Raw genomic sequence first — 13,797 nt, 5'->3', positions numbered from 1 at the left:
GAATAAAAAATATCAAAGTACTAATTTTAATTCTGTTATGTTTCAAAGAAAATTAAAGTATGTTATGACATTATATGTTAGATCATCCCGATTTTCATTATCTAAAATACTTATTTCCCAAATTATTTCTTAATAAAGATATATCGTTGTTTCAATGTGAAGTGTGTCAGTTTGCTAAGTATTAATGCATATCATTTTCTCTCACAACGATATCTAGGGTGGTCTTTGCAAAATCGTTACACACTTTGGGAAAAAGTGGTTTGTGAATTTCAGTGATGTGCACACTAGATGATGCGAGGTTTATTTAATGAAAGAAAAGTCTGAAATAGAAATAATTTTCAAATATTTCTACATCATGGTAGAAAACCAATTTCAAAAAATCATTCAAATATTCAGAGTGATAATAGTTGAGAGTATTTAAAAAATATTTTGGTTAAATTCTTTCTTAAAAAATAAATAATTCATGAAAGCTCTTGTGTCGACATTTCTCAACAAAGTGGGTTGGTTGAAAGAAAAAACAAGCAGTTATTGGAGGTAGCTTGGGCTTTGTTATTCTTCAATCAGGTGCCTAAGTATCTTTTGGGTGAAGCTGTTCTCATTGCTACATTTCTTATAAACAGAACACTAAATAAGGTTTTAAACTTTGAAACACCTTTTAATGTTTCTTAAAAATTATTTAAAAAGATCAGCTCTTATCTCTACACCTCTAATGATATTTGGGCATACTACTTTCATTCACATTCTAATCAAGGAAAATTTGAACCACGAGCAAAAAAATGTATTTTTTTGGTTATGCTCTTAACCACAAAGGGTATGAATGTTTTGATCCCAATTTGAAAAAAAATATTTATTATTATGAATATCACCTTTTTTGAACTACAACTGCTTTTCCTGTCCCACCTTTAAGGGGCGAACAAAACAAAAATGTGCCCATTGAGTTTTAGGATTTTCTTCATTCGGAAGACTTCCAACATAGTATGTTTTCAATCTTGATTGTTCAATCTGATATTCTAAGTGATATTATATTAGAAGAGAGTGTGTCAAGTCTTTTAGATATTAAATTTCATACAATGCTATCTCATGATGTTCATAACAATGAAAAAATAGGAAAAAGAATGATGTCAGTGACATGCGATTGTTTTGATTGTGAATATTAGAATATATTTGATATGACATTATTAGCTCTTTGTGAGCTAAAGTCAGTCAAAAATTTGTCACCCTCTACAAATTGTTACGGGGGGTGAATAAAATTTGCTTTATGTTCTTAGTGATGGATTTTAACTTGAGTGTTTTGTTTGATTACTTTGAAAATATTTATTTAGAAGATTAATCTCACCGGTTGAAGTACTCAATCAACTTGGACATCATCGGAGAATTAAGTATTTCAAACCTTTATATTTGAAGGGCACTTAGTTTCGTTTGTTTGAACTTTTTATAGTATAAGCCTTGTCGGCGACTATCCTTACAGGGAGGAGAATTTGACTATGTGATTTGAACTCGTAAATTCTTATCTTTATGATTTGGACATTTATTTCAAAATTAATAGACTCATCAACTCGCCATGAAATAACAATTATTTCAAAATTACTGACTTTGTGATTTGCTTTAATTGGTGGATTATCAAATCATTCACAATCATTTATATGCCCAATATAAATAATTTTATTGTCGTCAAATTACTTTAATAATAGTCTCAATGATTATTTTGACTTTTAATTTACAATTCATGTTTTTTTTTTTGCATCTCTATTTTTTATCATTTCAAAGTCTGAATATTTCAATTTTAGAAAAAAAACATTTGCAAGTCCAAAATCACCAGAAATTTTAGCAGCGCCTGACGTCATCTTTGTTTGAGGGGGTTGCTTCAGGGTTTTTGCCTGTCTGCTTGCTCATCTATAAGCTCTGTTGGTCAGTAACGTGAGACACTACGGCTGGAAGAAACCTTCTAATTACGCACGACCTTCCATTTACCTCTGAGAAAATGATCAGGAGCATGGCATTACGCTCTCCCACTAGGCAACTATCTCGCCAACAGTAATGTTGGCCCTTGGCAATAACAATCTTGGATCGATGCATTTGCACTTTACATCTGGAGCAATCTTTTTAATCATCTCAAATGTGACCATTCCACCTTTCTCGAGAAGTTCATCGCCAACTCTAACATCTTCGGCAAAATCATCATAATGCACAATGATGATATTGTTTGGAAGGGGTGATTTTAAAGCTCTCACAGTAGAAGTACAAATTTTACCATCCTCTGCCTTATGGAAGCAAATGGAGAAAATACATGATTTTTCGGGTCTCTGTACGCCACGCTCCAGTTGTTGGTTTTTCGTTGGCTGCAATCACAACTATATCACGAGGGAAGTGGCTCAGGATTCTCGATATGGAACAAAGTAGAGGGAACAACAAAGGGGCTTCATGCGAAACAATGATATTAAGAAGAGAAGAGCGACATCTAGCGATTCAAACAAGGAGTAGTTTCGGAGGGTTCTCGGAGGCTTCTACACAGTGCAATCCCATCGTTGCTTTTCCCTGCTAGTTTTTGTCGCAGGCTGCGATCCCGTTGTTGCTTCCCATTGGAGTAGGGCGGCTAGGAGCTAGTCGAAGATGGGAGTTTGGGTCTCTGTATGTCGCAATCCATTTGCTGCTTTTCCTGTTCGCTCTGATCTCGTATATCACGAGGCCTTCGGGTAGGAGAGGGGTAGGTGAGTGCTTCAGTGTAGGGGGAGCAGTAGGCGAGGGCTTCGGTGTAGGGAGAGCGGGGAAGACAGAGTGGAAGACTAGGAAGATGCAAATTTTAGAGGTCTTTGTACGTTGTGATCCCGTATTTTCGTGTGGAGAGGGCTTCGGCTGGATCGTGCGTGAAGGAGACGAGTTTTGAAGATAGGGCTTCAAACTGAGGAAGGAAGACGTAGGTTGTCGCTTCATTCGAAGGCTGGAGTGGGTTCTTTTTTTGTGCACTTTCTAGCGGAGGGAAAGACAAAGTAGAAGATGAGGAAGATGCTAGTTTCAGAGGTTTTTGTATGTTGAGATTTTGTTGTACGTGCGGGAGAGAACTTCGGCTAGATCATGCATGATGGAGAGGAGTTTCGAAGGATATGGCTTCACACTGAGGAAGGAAAACGTAGGTTGCTGCTTTGTCCGATGGCTGAAGCTGGTCTTCTATCGTGTGCGTTCTAGCGGAGAGGAGGAATACGGACCATGAAGCCTCGGAGAAGAGTGCCTTTATTGTTTTTGAAGCGGGACCGGGGTGAGGGTTGTGTAGGAACAATTACAGGAGGCTTAAAATGGAGATTAGGTAGGATTTTGGATTAATTAATTTTTTTTATTCAATTTTATTAGTAAACAAATACTTCTATTACTTGCAGCTAATCTTGACTGTCCCCTTCAATATTTGGATAATGGGGATTTTGAGAAAGAATTGTTAATGGATGTACCTTCAAGATTCAGTGAGAAGTTTGACATAAATGTTTGTAGGATAAAAAAATCTCTATACGTGTTGAAGCAGTCATCGATGGTGTGGTTTTAGAAATTTAAACTATTTGTTAAAGGTCAGGGACACATTTAATGGCAAGGAGATTAGACAATGTTCTTTAGGTATTCCAAGGATGGGAAGATAAACATACTGATTGTGTATGTGGATGTTCTAATTTTCATCAGATATAATATTTATGAAATGAATTGATTGAAGACTTCTTTATCATTAATTTTTGAGACCAATGACATAAGTCTCTGAGGTATTTACTTGGCATGAAGTTTGCGAGATCAAAGAAATGGACTGTGGTTTACCAAGGGAAATATGTTCTTCATCTTCTAAAAGAAATATAAATAAGTGGTTGTAGGCCCACACATACTCCAATTAATTTCAATAAAAAATTGGGAGGCGAGAAAAGCGACCCGATTAAGACAACTTGATATCAAAAAATGGTGGGAACGTTGATATACTTGTCACGTAGATGGTCAGATATTGCCTTTGCTATGAGCTTTGTATGCCAATTTATGCATTCATCCAATAAAAAACACTTAAAGCAGTTAACAAGTTTCTCAAATACCTAAAAAGTATACCATGCAATGGCTTACCCTTTCAAAAAATCACGAGTGAAACAGAGTTCACAACAGAAGAGTGATGGCGTGCCATGTCTGGTAGGTGAGATCAAATATATGTTAAGTCCTAAACAATCGGGAACCCCTAACTCCAACAAAGTTAAGGATTTGGTGGAAGAGAAACATGAACCCAAAGGCACAGTTAGGGGTGTAAACGAACCGAACACGAACGAACAAAGCTTGTGTTCGTGTTCGGTTCGTTTAAAATTTAGTTTGTTTGAAATAAGCTCGTGTTCGTTTCTTAACGAACGAGCCGAACATGAACCGAACACGAGCTGTTCGCGAACGACGAGCCAGTTTGACATCCCTAATATTAATATATAAAAATAATATTATATATTAATTATATAACTTATATTATATAAATATACAATATCTATATTAGTATATTACTACTATAGTATATTAATATATTATTATTATTTAGCAACTTGGCTGTGTATTTTTGATCGAGACCTATTGCCGAAGAAATCATGAAAGGTAACTGGCCTAGCCTGACAAAAAGAGGTTTCCATAACAAGAATCATAGTAGGTATTCTATGTGCAAAGAGCTAAAAGAGGTTTCCATTTCTCAAAGCGGAAGTACGACAAAGAACAATGTAATCGAGGCTTTGGTTACTAGGTCCAACTTTCATCGTTTTGAAGTTTGAGAAAATCCAAGATTGGTTAATATACGTAGAAAACTGTGCAAGATTGTCGCTAAAATTGAACCTAGAATTAGATCTTCATCATGAAATCAAACTAGAAAATATAATTGGGTAGTGATTTAGTAAAATGACCCTCATGAACCAATTTTTATTTTTTCATTCCAGTGAACCCCCGATACATGCATAAACTGATGGAGACTAGGCAGACCTAGTTGTTGACGGAAGATCGACATCCGGATATTGTACTTATGTCTTGGGAAATCTGGTTACGTGGTGAAGTAAGAAATATAGTTTGGTCTCAAGGAGTAGTGCCGAGGCAGAATATTAGGCTATGACTAATAGAGTATGTCAGATGTTATGGCTGAAGAGAATACTTTAAGATCCGTGATTTTTGATAAACATGTCAATGAAAATGTGTTGTGACAATAAAGGTGCCATCAATATTGCATAAAATTTAGTGCAACATGATTGCACAATATGTGGAGATTGACCGACACTTCATAAAAGAGAAGATTGATTGTGGAGGTATTTACATGCCATTTATCACTATCGAGGAACAAACTGTTGACATTTTCACTAAAAGGATTGTTCAGGCCTAGTTTTGAACTTCTTGTATGCAAGTTGGGCATGATATATATCTATGCTCCAATTTGATAGGGGGTGTTGGAAATTTAGGAATATTCTTATGTATCTTCTATTTTAGTACTTCCTATATTTAGAGTATAGAATTATTGGTATTTATAATTTTTTTTTTATATCATGGGGAGTTATGATTGATTTTATAATTTTCTTAACGTGGGAGCCACTTCCCATCCCCTCTATTTATCTTGTAATCATTTTATAAGAAATTGAAGAGGAATAATATTTTTTCTTCAAAAATCACAATATTTAATGTGTGGTGTGTGTGTGTGTCTATATATATATATATTAAAAAACGCCCAATGGCTAATATATTAAAGAGAAAAAGGTACATATAGGTTGTATGAGAGGACCTAAAAGAGGTTCAACTCACACAATACAATACACACAAAAACCTCAATAAAACAAATATACATAAAGATAAAAAATCAAAAAGCCACCAACGGGCGCAAAAGTGCTAGAGACGTCCCACTTTAGTCATCTCTCTGTCTCTAGTTTTTGAAAGGGAACCAACTAATAAATTGGTAAGGTGCGTACCATTACTCGAATGAACCAAAGTATCATCCATCAGATTTCTGAGCTCAAGTAGGTTTTCATTCTTCTTCTTCCTCTTGGATGTGTAGATCTGCCATTCCTCATCCAAGGATTGACTCATCTGATCAATGGATTGGTCCAAAGGTGGCCAGACAGGTGTAGGTCGTTGCACATCATGATCCCCATGAGTCTGAGTAACATCGACATCTGTTTGGACCTGATGAGGCGGTAGCGAAGCAATAGAAGTATTTCCACCTGTAATATCAGTGATAGATTCTAGGGCAGACGGGGTCTATAGAATCCCCCTCGCCTCCATGATAGGAGGTTCCAAAGACGAGGGAGCTACAATATTGTGTGGAGACTGAATGACTGACATATTGCCTGCGGGGATAGTGACGTCTTCAGGTGTATCCTTTTGATGATCAATAGTGTAAATAACTTGGAGCTGATCAGGAGAAAATGAAATCACTGCCCCTAGCGAAACATTTTGTTTTTTTAGTCTGAGGTGGGGGTGTAGATGATGACATTGAAAACTGGAGTGACCGAACATACGACAGTTCAAACAATACGAAGGAAAATGCTCAATCTCTACCTTATGTCAATATTCATGGTGTTGTGTGCCCAACAAGATTTTCTCAAAAGCGGAAGAAGTAATGTCTCTTTCAATAAGTACTTTGGCTTCAGATGGACGGGAAAGATTAAAAGTAAGAATGTACATCTTGAGTGGCTTATCATAAGCTGAGACAATAGAGTACAACACTTTTTGAGAAAAATAACGAAATTTCAGACCAGAGAAGCAAATCCAAACCAGAATGATTGACGATTCCGTCTATGAGTCAAAATCCACAGATCATTTCTGAATCTTCATTGTTCTGTTATCAATTCAGATTATCCTTCCAGCAAATAAGCGCGTGTAATCTTCTTCATTAATAATTTGAATAAGAATATGTCTCCCATCTAATAGTCCAAATTTTCACTCTCTAACAAGGTGCATAAGTTCAAATTTATTACGAATAAGCTCTATTTTGGGATGACCATATAAAAACTTCCCAACCAAATTCAGACGACAGGAGGAAGCAAGTTGAATACCTATTTAGAAACTTCCCATCTATTAGGTTTCTTGATGTCTAATTCGGATTTTCTCTATAGATAGATGTAAAATGGAATGTATGCGATTAATTTCCTTAATGAGTATTCTTAATTTGCAATAGTGCCAAACATTTATCTCAAGCAAAAGCTAGATAAATGTTTTACTATGAAGAAAATAAGAATGCAATTATAATATTTCAATATGAGATACTATGCAAGTATACATATCGTTATCAAGCAATATAAAACTTTCTGATTAAGTCCTGAATATCAAACTCACAAGAAGGACTAATTTTAGATAACAAAATTTTACTTAGCAATATATTCTTGCTTAAACTTGAGATGCTAAAATAAGAATGAATGTTCAATTCTTTTTGTAATTTTTGATAATTGAAAATAAAGTAAGTAACTAATTAACTTAACTAAAATATTTGCAAGATGAAGATAATAAGTGGACCTTCGATGGAGGTAAACTGCTGATCTGACTCAGCCTGTAATACACCTTGATCCTGACACTCTTCCATAACTTATTACCCTCTTCTCTCGCAATAGGTGGATCCAAGACACTTCGGCTAGCATCTGGTAGAATAAAATTCGTAGAATTTGTAATATGAGGAAAAATTGCCTCAACAATAGTAGTCAGAAGTTGCTGGTTTGGTTGGTGAGAAGTAGTCTTATGAGCCAAATTCTTATTCAATATTTCTGGAAGATTAACAGTGCCTGTAATATTTTACTCATGGATGATGTTGTTAGGACATGCCGATCTCAAATGTGGATGAAGTCTGAAGCATTTGATAAGGGTGTGCCCAAACAGTCTACAGTGATTACAATAGTGCAGATTCTAACAAAATAACGAAATATGGTTTGGTGCTGACCACAAGGGCGTTCTCTGCTATACTTGGTTGCCAATACCCATTGTGGGTGGTACCAAACCATATTTCATTCACATCAGGGAGGGTGATATCCCTTTCAACAAGAATTCTTGCAATCGAAGGTCTAATTAGATTGAAGGTAGGTGCATCCAATTTCATAGGTCTCCCTAGTGCAGCTCCAATAGAGTTGAGGACTTGGTGGTTGAAGTAGTGCAACTTTAAACCAGATTGGAACTATAGGTGGTTCTTGACTAAGGTCAAATTTAGGAGACCACTTTAATAGTTTCATATATTTTCCCTCTGTTGTCATAACATTTTTGGAAGATATTTTGGCATGGTCTTCCACTTTGGATAATTGTATCATCACATGTCTTCCATCAAAGAGATCAACATTCCAAAGTTTCAATTGTTTAAGATCTTCAAAAGCCTTTCGAACGATTTCCATTTTGGGATGTCTGGATTGGAACTTTCCAATGAGGGTGAATTTGAACTTGTTAACTAGGTTGGAAACTTCAACATCAGAGAAGAATAGAGCCAGTTTACCACTCTTCCTACCCTTTTTCTTGATAAGGTTTCAGTCCTCCTGGCTTTCGAATGATTCATGGTAAACCCGAGAGAAATCCTGATCTGATCCCATAGAGCCAACCATATCAACAAAGGAAGCCTTCCCAAGGTTTGAAACTGAAGTAGTCGGTGGTTGAGAAGGAGTCATAGCCATGGAAGAGAGTTGAACAGCGGCAAGCTACTTGAGTCTGGACTGCGAGTAATTCGGGCGCAAGTGCAACGGACGGAGCCGCAGAAATCTTTCACGGTCGACGCAGAAACTTCGAGCTTGAACGAGCCGGGAGCCGCAAATGCGCGACCACAGGAGGCGACAGACGTGAAATGTGCGAAGTTTTCGGCGTCAAAATCGAACGAGATGCAAGACACAGACACGAGTCGTAGTCGACGTCGAAACAGGAAGCGACGCTAACCGACGCGACAGAAGACGACGCCGGAGAAGTCGGATGCAAAACATTTGCTAGGGTTCTCCATCAGGCGAAACCCTAGCAGAGGCGAGCGAGAAGGAAGACGAAGCCATGCGTTGATGTGATCTGAATTACGTTATATGTATATGTATGTATATATATATATATAAGGGAGAGAGAGAGAGAGAGAGATGATTCAAATTTTTTGAGCCAAAACGAGCCGAACATGAATGAACAAAATTTTATTTGCGTTTATACATTGAGTGCCAAAAAATTGTTTGTGTTTGGCTCATTTGTGAACGAATCGATCACGAGCTACTTAACGAGCTGTTCGCAAACAACAAGCCATTTGACAACCCTAATCCCAACCATTTATTTTACAGTTTGATTGGCCCTTGATTTTAGAATTGCTACTTTTTAGGGCTAGATTGTTTTTGTAGATTATGTCTAGAGCCACTAGCTTCTGCTCAAACAAGGTTTTCTAGCATGAAACAAAATTTTAATTTTGCTCTTTTTTTTTTTTCTGATTGCATCCATGGAATCATTCAGTAAAACAACATCAGAGAAGAGAATGTTGGGTTGGCTTCTAACTGGAAATATTTTTCCTCCACCTGTCAGTTTGCCATTTTCTTCCTGGAATTTATGTTTTCTCAGGGAACTTCTGTCGGGTTTTGAAGTTTTTTCTGTGCTATCATAAAAAGGAAAACAAATACATCTGTGACATTTGTATTTCTCTTATAACACAGCATATGGATATTCTAGGACATAGTAACCCAACATTTTTTTCCATCAGGCTTAAACTATAAGGGGCTGAGCAATTGAACCAAGCAATAAATGAATTCTGTTTAACCCAATATGGTTCAATTGATTAATTTGTCAGTAAATTGATCATTTTTTGGTATCGCAGTTTTGCTTAAAAATGCATTTTTTTAGTGTTGCCATCTGAATTGAATCTTTGATCTGGCTAAAACCTTTAGGTTGCACAAGATAGTGAAAGGAGGGAAGGAAAATCGCTTGCGGAATCTTATTCTCTACTAATTGAGGATGAGCGTTCTGAAGGTTATAAAAAAGCAGAAGGAACTGATGCAATTGGGGCGTTCTTTAAAGATAAAGAGGTTATTTCATGGCAAGAACGTTTACCATTACTTATCATCATGTTCATTTAATTTCATGCCTCGTATTGTTTCGTGACATTATTGTAAATTTCCATGTCATTTGATTTTTTAATTGAAGGGTTTCACGGGCAGCCCTGATGATGATAAAAGGTCTGATGATGTGAAGTTAGTGCTTGACTTTATAGAAGCTATTCATGTTGCTGAGAGAAGGCAAGCCGAGCTAGATGCCTACATCTTCACAGAAGAGAAAAGGAAGATGAAGGTATGCTGCTTTTTTCTCTCGTCATCCCTTTTTAAAATAATATGATAATCTTTTTTTCATTGTGTGGTACTGGAAGAGCATTGAATGAAGTTCAAATGGAATAATAATTAATGGTCAATCTGGCTTTGCTAGCAGTCCATTTGTTATTCTCTCTGTTATTTTATCATCTTCTTTTTTTTAGTGGAGTATCGTTGCCTTACTTTTTATGTTACACTAAGGGAGAATATATCATGAACTTCATGTACATATGTTTGTTGATTTTACTCGTTATTTAGGGTGCTTTTGGCGTATCTACAGTTTATAATAACTGTTGTATAACTGTTGCTAGAAAAGTAGATTTTTAAAAGCTTTTTTGGGTATTATTAATTTTTATCTTATGAAAAAGTTGGGCATGAATTCTTTTATAGCTGCCTCAAGTTGATAGATTTGACTATAAAAAAGTTATTTTTGGTCGCATAAATTTTTGAACATCAAGAAGTTGTAGCCAAATAAGATTGCGGTAGATGCCTGAAAATGAAGCAATAAAAAGGCTGCCTTGAATTAACCGATAGTGTATTTTTGCATTGAAAATAACTATTGCAGCTGAATATGTCTAAGGTTCACATTTATGGAGAAATCTATATTTTTATATCTAATCTTTTTTCACTTGCTTAACCATATTTTCCTTGACCTTCTTTTTTTATTTGTGAGTACCTCATAGAAGGTCAAGTGCTGTTTTAAAGAAGACCAAGGCAAACCTAAACATTTTCAATTTCTGATTAATGATTCCAAACTCTCTAACACTAAATGAATGCTAAATTTATAAGATGAAAGTACACACAAATCAATGTACAAAATTATAAAATTGAAGAATTTGTGAGGAATTATATCTCAGAAATGTTTCCCATCTAATTCTAAGGCTTCTGCTCAAAACAATTGAAATCTAGATCCCATCCTACATTCAAAACTGCGGGAAATCACAGCCAATTTCTTCTGTGTAGTTATTGTGTCTCTAAATTCCTAATTCAGCCTCTAACAGTGAGGCCCAGGATGAGATTCGGTCCACTGTAACTTGAACTGAAGCATGTAGCAGATCTGGATTCTATTTAGCTGCCTGATACAGGGGTTTTCTCCCGCACTAGCTTTCCTCCCAGCAGCCTTGCAGAAAAATAAAATTTGCAAATAAAGTAGTTAAGTGTTCTTAGACTACCAATGATAATTTACAAAACTTAGAACAGAGAACCTCATCTATGTTGACTACTTGTAACTAGAAATGGGTTCATTCTTGCTAGCTGGAAATAGGGGTAGATTCAAGCTTTTGCGGCCATCCCAACAACCTGCAGGCTGCAGGTTGGTCATTCCCAGAAAGTGGTAAATGGTTCTAAAGAAGTGTAAAGAAATTTAAGTAGTGTGATTAGATTGGAAAATAAATAAAGAATCTGGTTGTGGTCTTGTCTTAATCAAGAAGATGTTAACCGTCTGAGGATTCTTGAATTTCTAGGCTGTAGGACATATGTTGTACTTGGCTGCTCGTTAATGCCTGGAAACCGGGAAGCAGGAGGTAATTTCATAAAACCTGGGCTGTTCCTAGATCTTGACGGCAATGATTGCTCACAGTTTCAAGGAGTAAAGGGATGGGAATCTAGGTAAACAAATCTTGGCAATGCCTTAGTCCCCACTATGGTTTCCTCTCCAGCTCTCCTAAATTTACGTAAAATCTACCCCAAAGAAAATGAAATTCCTGCTCTTCTCTCTTTCAAGTTTATCCAGATAACAAACACAAAACTCATCGAAGCCTGAAACTCTAATTCATAGGTATTTAGAAGACATTAATAACTCTAATGGACCTTAATTACAAAACTACCCTAATTAACAAAAAAGGCAAAATAAAAAAAGCTAAAAATAAGATAAAAGATCATCTCTAAAAAATGGTGTCACTTTTTCTATTGATGCAAGACATCTTAAGATCTAAGGTTGCTATTGCAATGGATGAAATCCTTAGTCATGAAATACCACCAATTAAGTTAAAATGCTTTTTCTATTGTAAAATAAAAAAAAAAAAATTCAAGCCAAATGATTATCCAATGATGTCTTATATCAATGATATTCAATGATGAAATTGAGACCATAAAATTACAGCTCGAATGTGATTCATATTACAACACGGAAGCTATAACAATAACAACAACAACAACAAGCAACCTCTATTCCACTAAGCGTGATACTAAACTTAAACAAGTAAAAATAGGTGAACATATACTATTATTGAAAAAAGGCGGTCACAAACGACACACGAAAATTGAAAAAACAACAACAGTTGCAACACAAATGCAGTGAGATTTGTATCACAATTTGGTTGGGGGGGGCTGGAGGTGGCTGTGGTTGGCTCGCGGGGAGGCGGACAACAGAGGTAGGAAGCCTGAAAGGTGGTTGCGGTGTGGCTAAAATAGGGAAAAGAGGGTGGTATGGTTGGGGATCAAGACAACGTGACAGGTTGCTATTGTAGGAGAGCAACGGGCAACAGGGAAATAAGGAGTGCAACTGTTTACGGATTGTAAGGTGGAGTTGAGGTTGAAGGTGGTTATGGACATGGTCTGGAAGAGCGGGAGGGGGGGGGAGTAACGACACAAACTATTCGTTCAAGCAACTGTAACAGTTTCGTCGACAACAACGGTGAAGGAAATGTTGCGGAGATGCAGGATAAATACTCTATTGGAAGAAGATCACTACCTTGGATGAGCTACAGTCGGAGCACCACTTGCCTTTGAATACAATTCTAAAAGGGAGAAAAACCAAGACACCAACGGATCTTTTGAACAAAAACCCGACAAAATCTGCCCTAAACACGAAGAAATAATAACTATTCTTTCAAGCAACTGTAACAGTTTCAGCGACAACGATGGTGAAGGAAATGTTGCGGAGATGCAGGATAAATACTCTATTGGAAGAAGATTACTATCTAGGATGAGCTATAGTCGGAGCACCACTTTCTTTTGAATACAATTCTAAAAGGGAGAGAAACCACGACGCCAACGGATGTTCTGAACAAAAATCCGACAAAATCTGCCCTAAGCACGAAGAAATAATAGCCTTGCTCCAAATAGGAGAAAAAAGAGGGTAGTATGGTTGGGGATCAAGAAAACGTGGCACGTGGCTGTTGTAGGAGAGCAACAAGCAACAGGGAAATAAGGGGTGCAACTGTTTACGGATTGTGAGGTGGAGTTGTGGTTGAAGGTGGTTATGGATGGGGTTTGGAGGAGTTGTGGCTGGGGGGCGACACAAAAACTATTCGTTCAAGCAGCTGTAAAAGTTACGACGACAATGACGGTGAAGGAAATATTGCGGAGATGGAAAGTGAAGGATAAATACTCTATCATAAACGAGCTATAGTCGAAGCACCGCTTTATAAGCTACAGCCAAAGCACCATTTTACCCTTGGAAGAAGATCACTACCTAGGATGAGCTACAGTCGGAGCACCACCTGCCTTTGGATACAGTTCTAAAAGGGAGAGAAACCACGCGCCAACCAATGTTCTGAACCCGACAAAATCTGCTCTAAACACGAAGAAATAATATGTATATATA

At 36.8% G+C, this 13,797-nt stretch overlaps 1 protein-coding gene across 1 annotated transcript in view; it reads left to right on the top strand.

Moving 5' to 3' along the window:
* Window positions 1-13,797, top strand: part of LOC110021623 — an 81,117-nt gene that overhangs the window by 7,496 nt on the left and 59,824 nt on the right. The window contains 2 exon segments of the mRNA XM_020720184.1: window positions 9,834-9,971; window positions 10,090-10,233. Of these exon segments, the coding sequence (XP_020575843.1) occupies window positions 9,834-9,971; window positions 10,090-10,233 (282 nt within the window).

Source organism: Phalaenopsis equestris, unplaced genomic scaffold, assembly GCF_001263595.1.
Source record: "Phalaenopsis equestris unplaced genomic scaffold, ASM126359v1 Scaffold000136, whole genome shotgun sequence".
Classification (NCBI taxonomy): Eukaryota; Viridiplantae; Streptophyta; class Magnoliopsida; order Asparagales; family Orchidaceae; genus Phalaenopsis; species Phalaenopsis equestris.
Note: the sequence above shows the minus strand (reverse complement) of the source record. Positions and strands in the feature narration are given on the sequence as shown.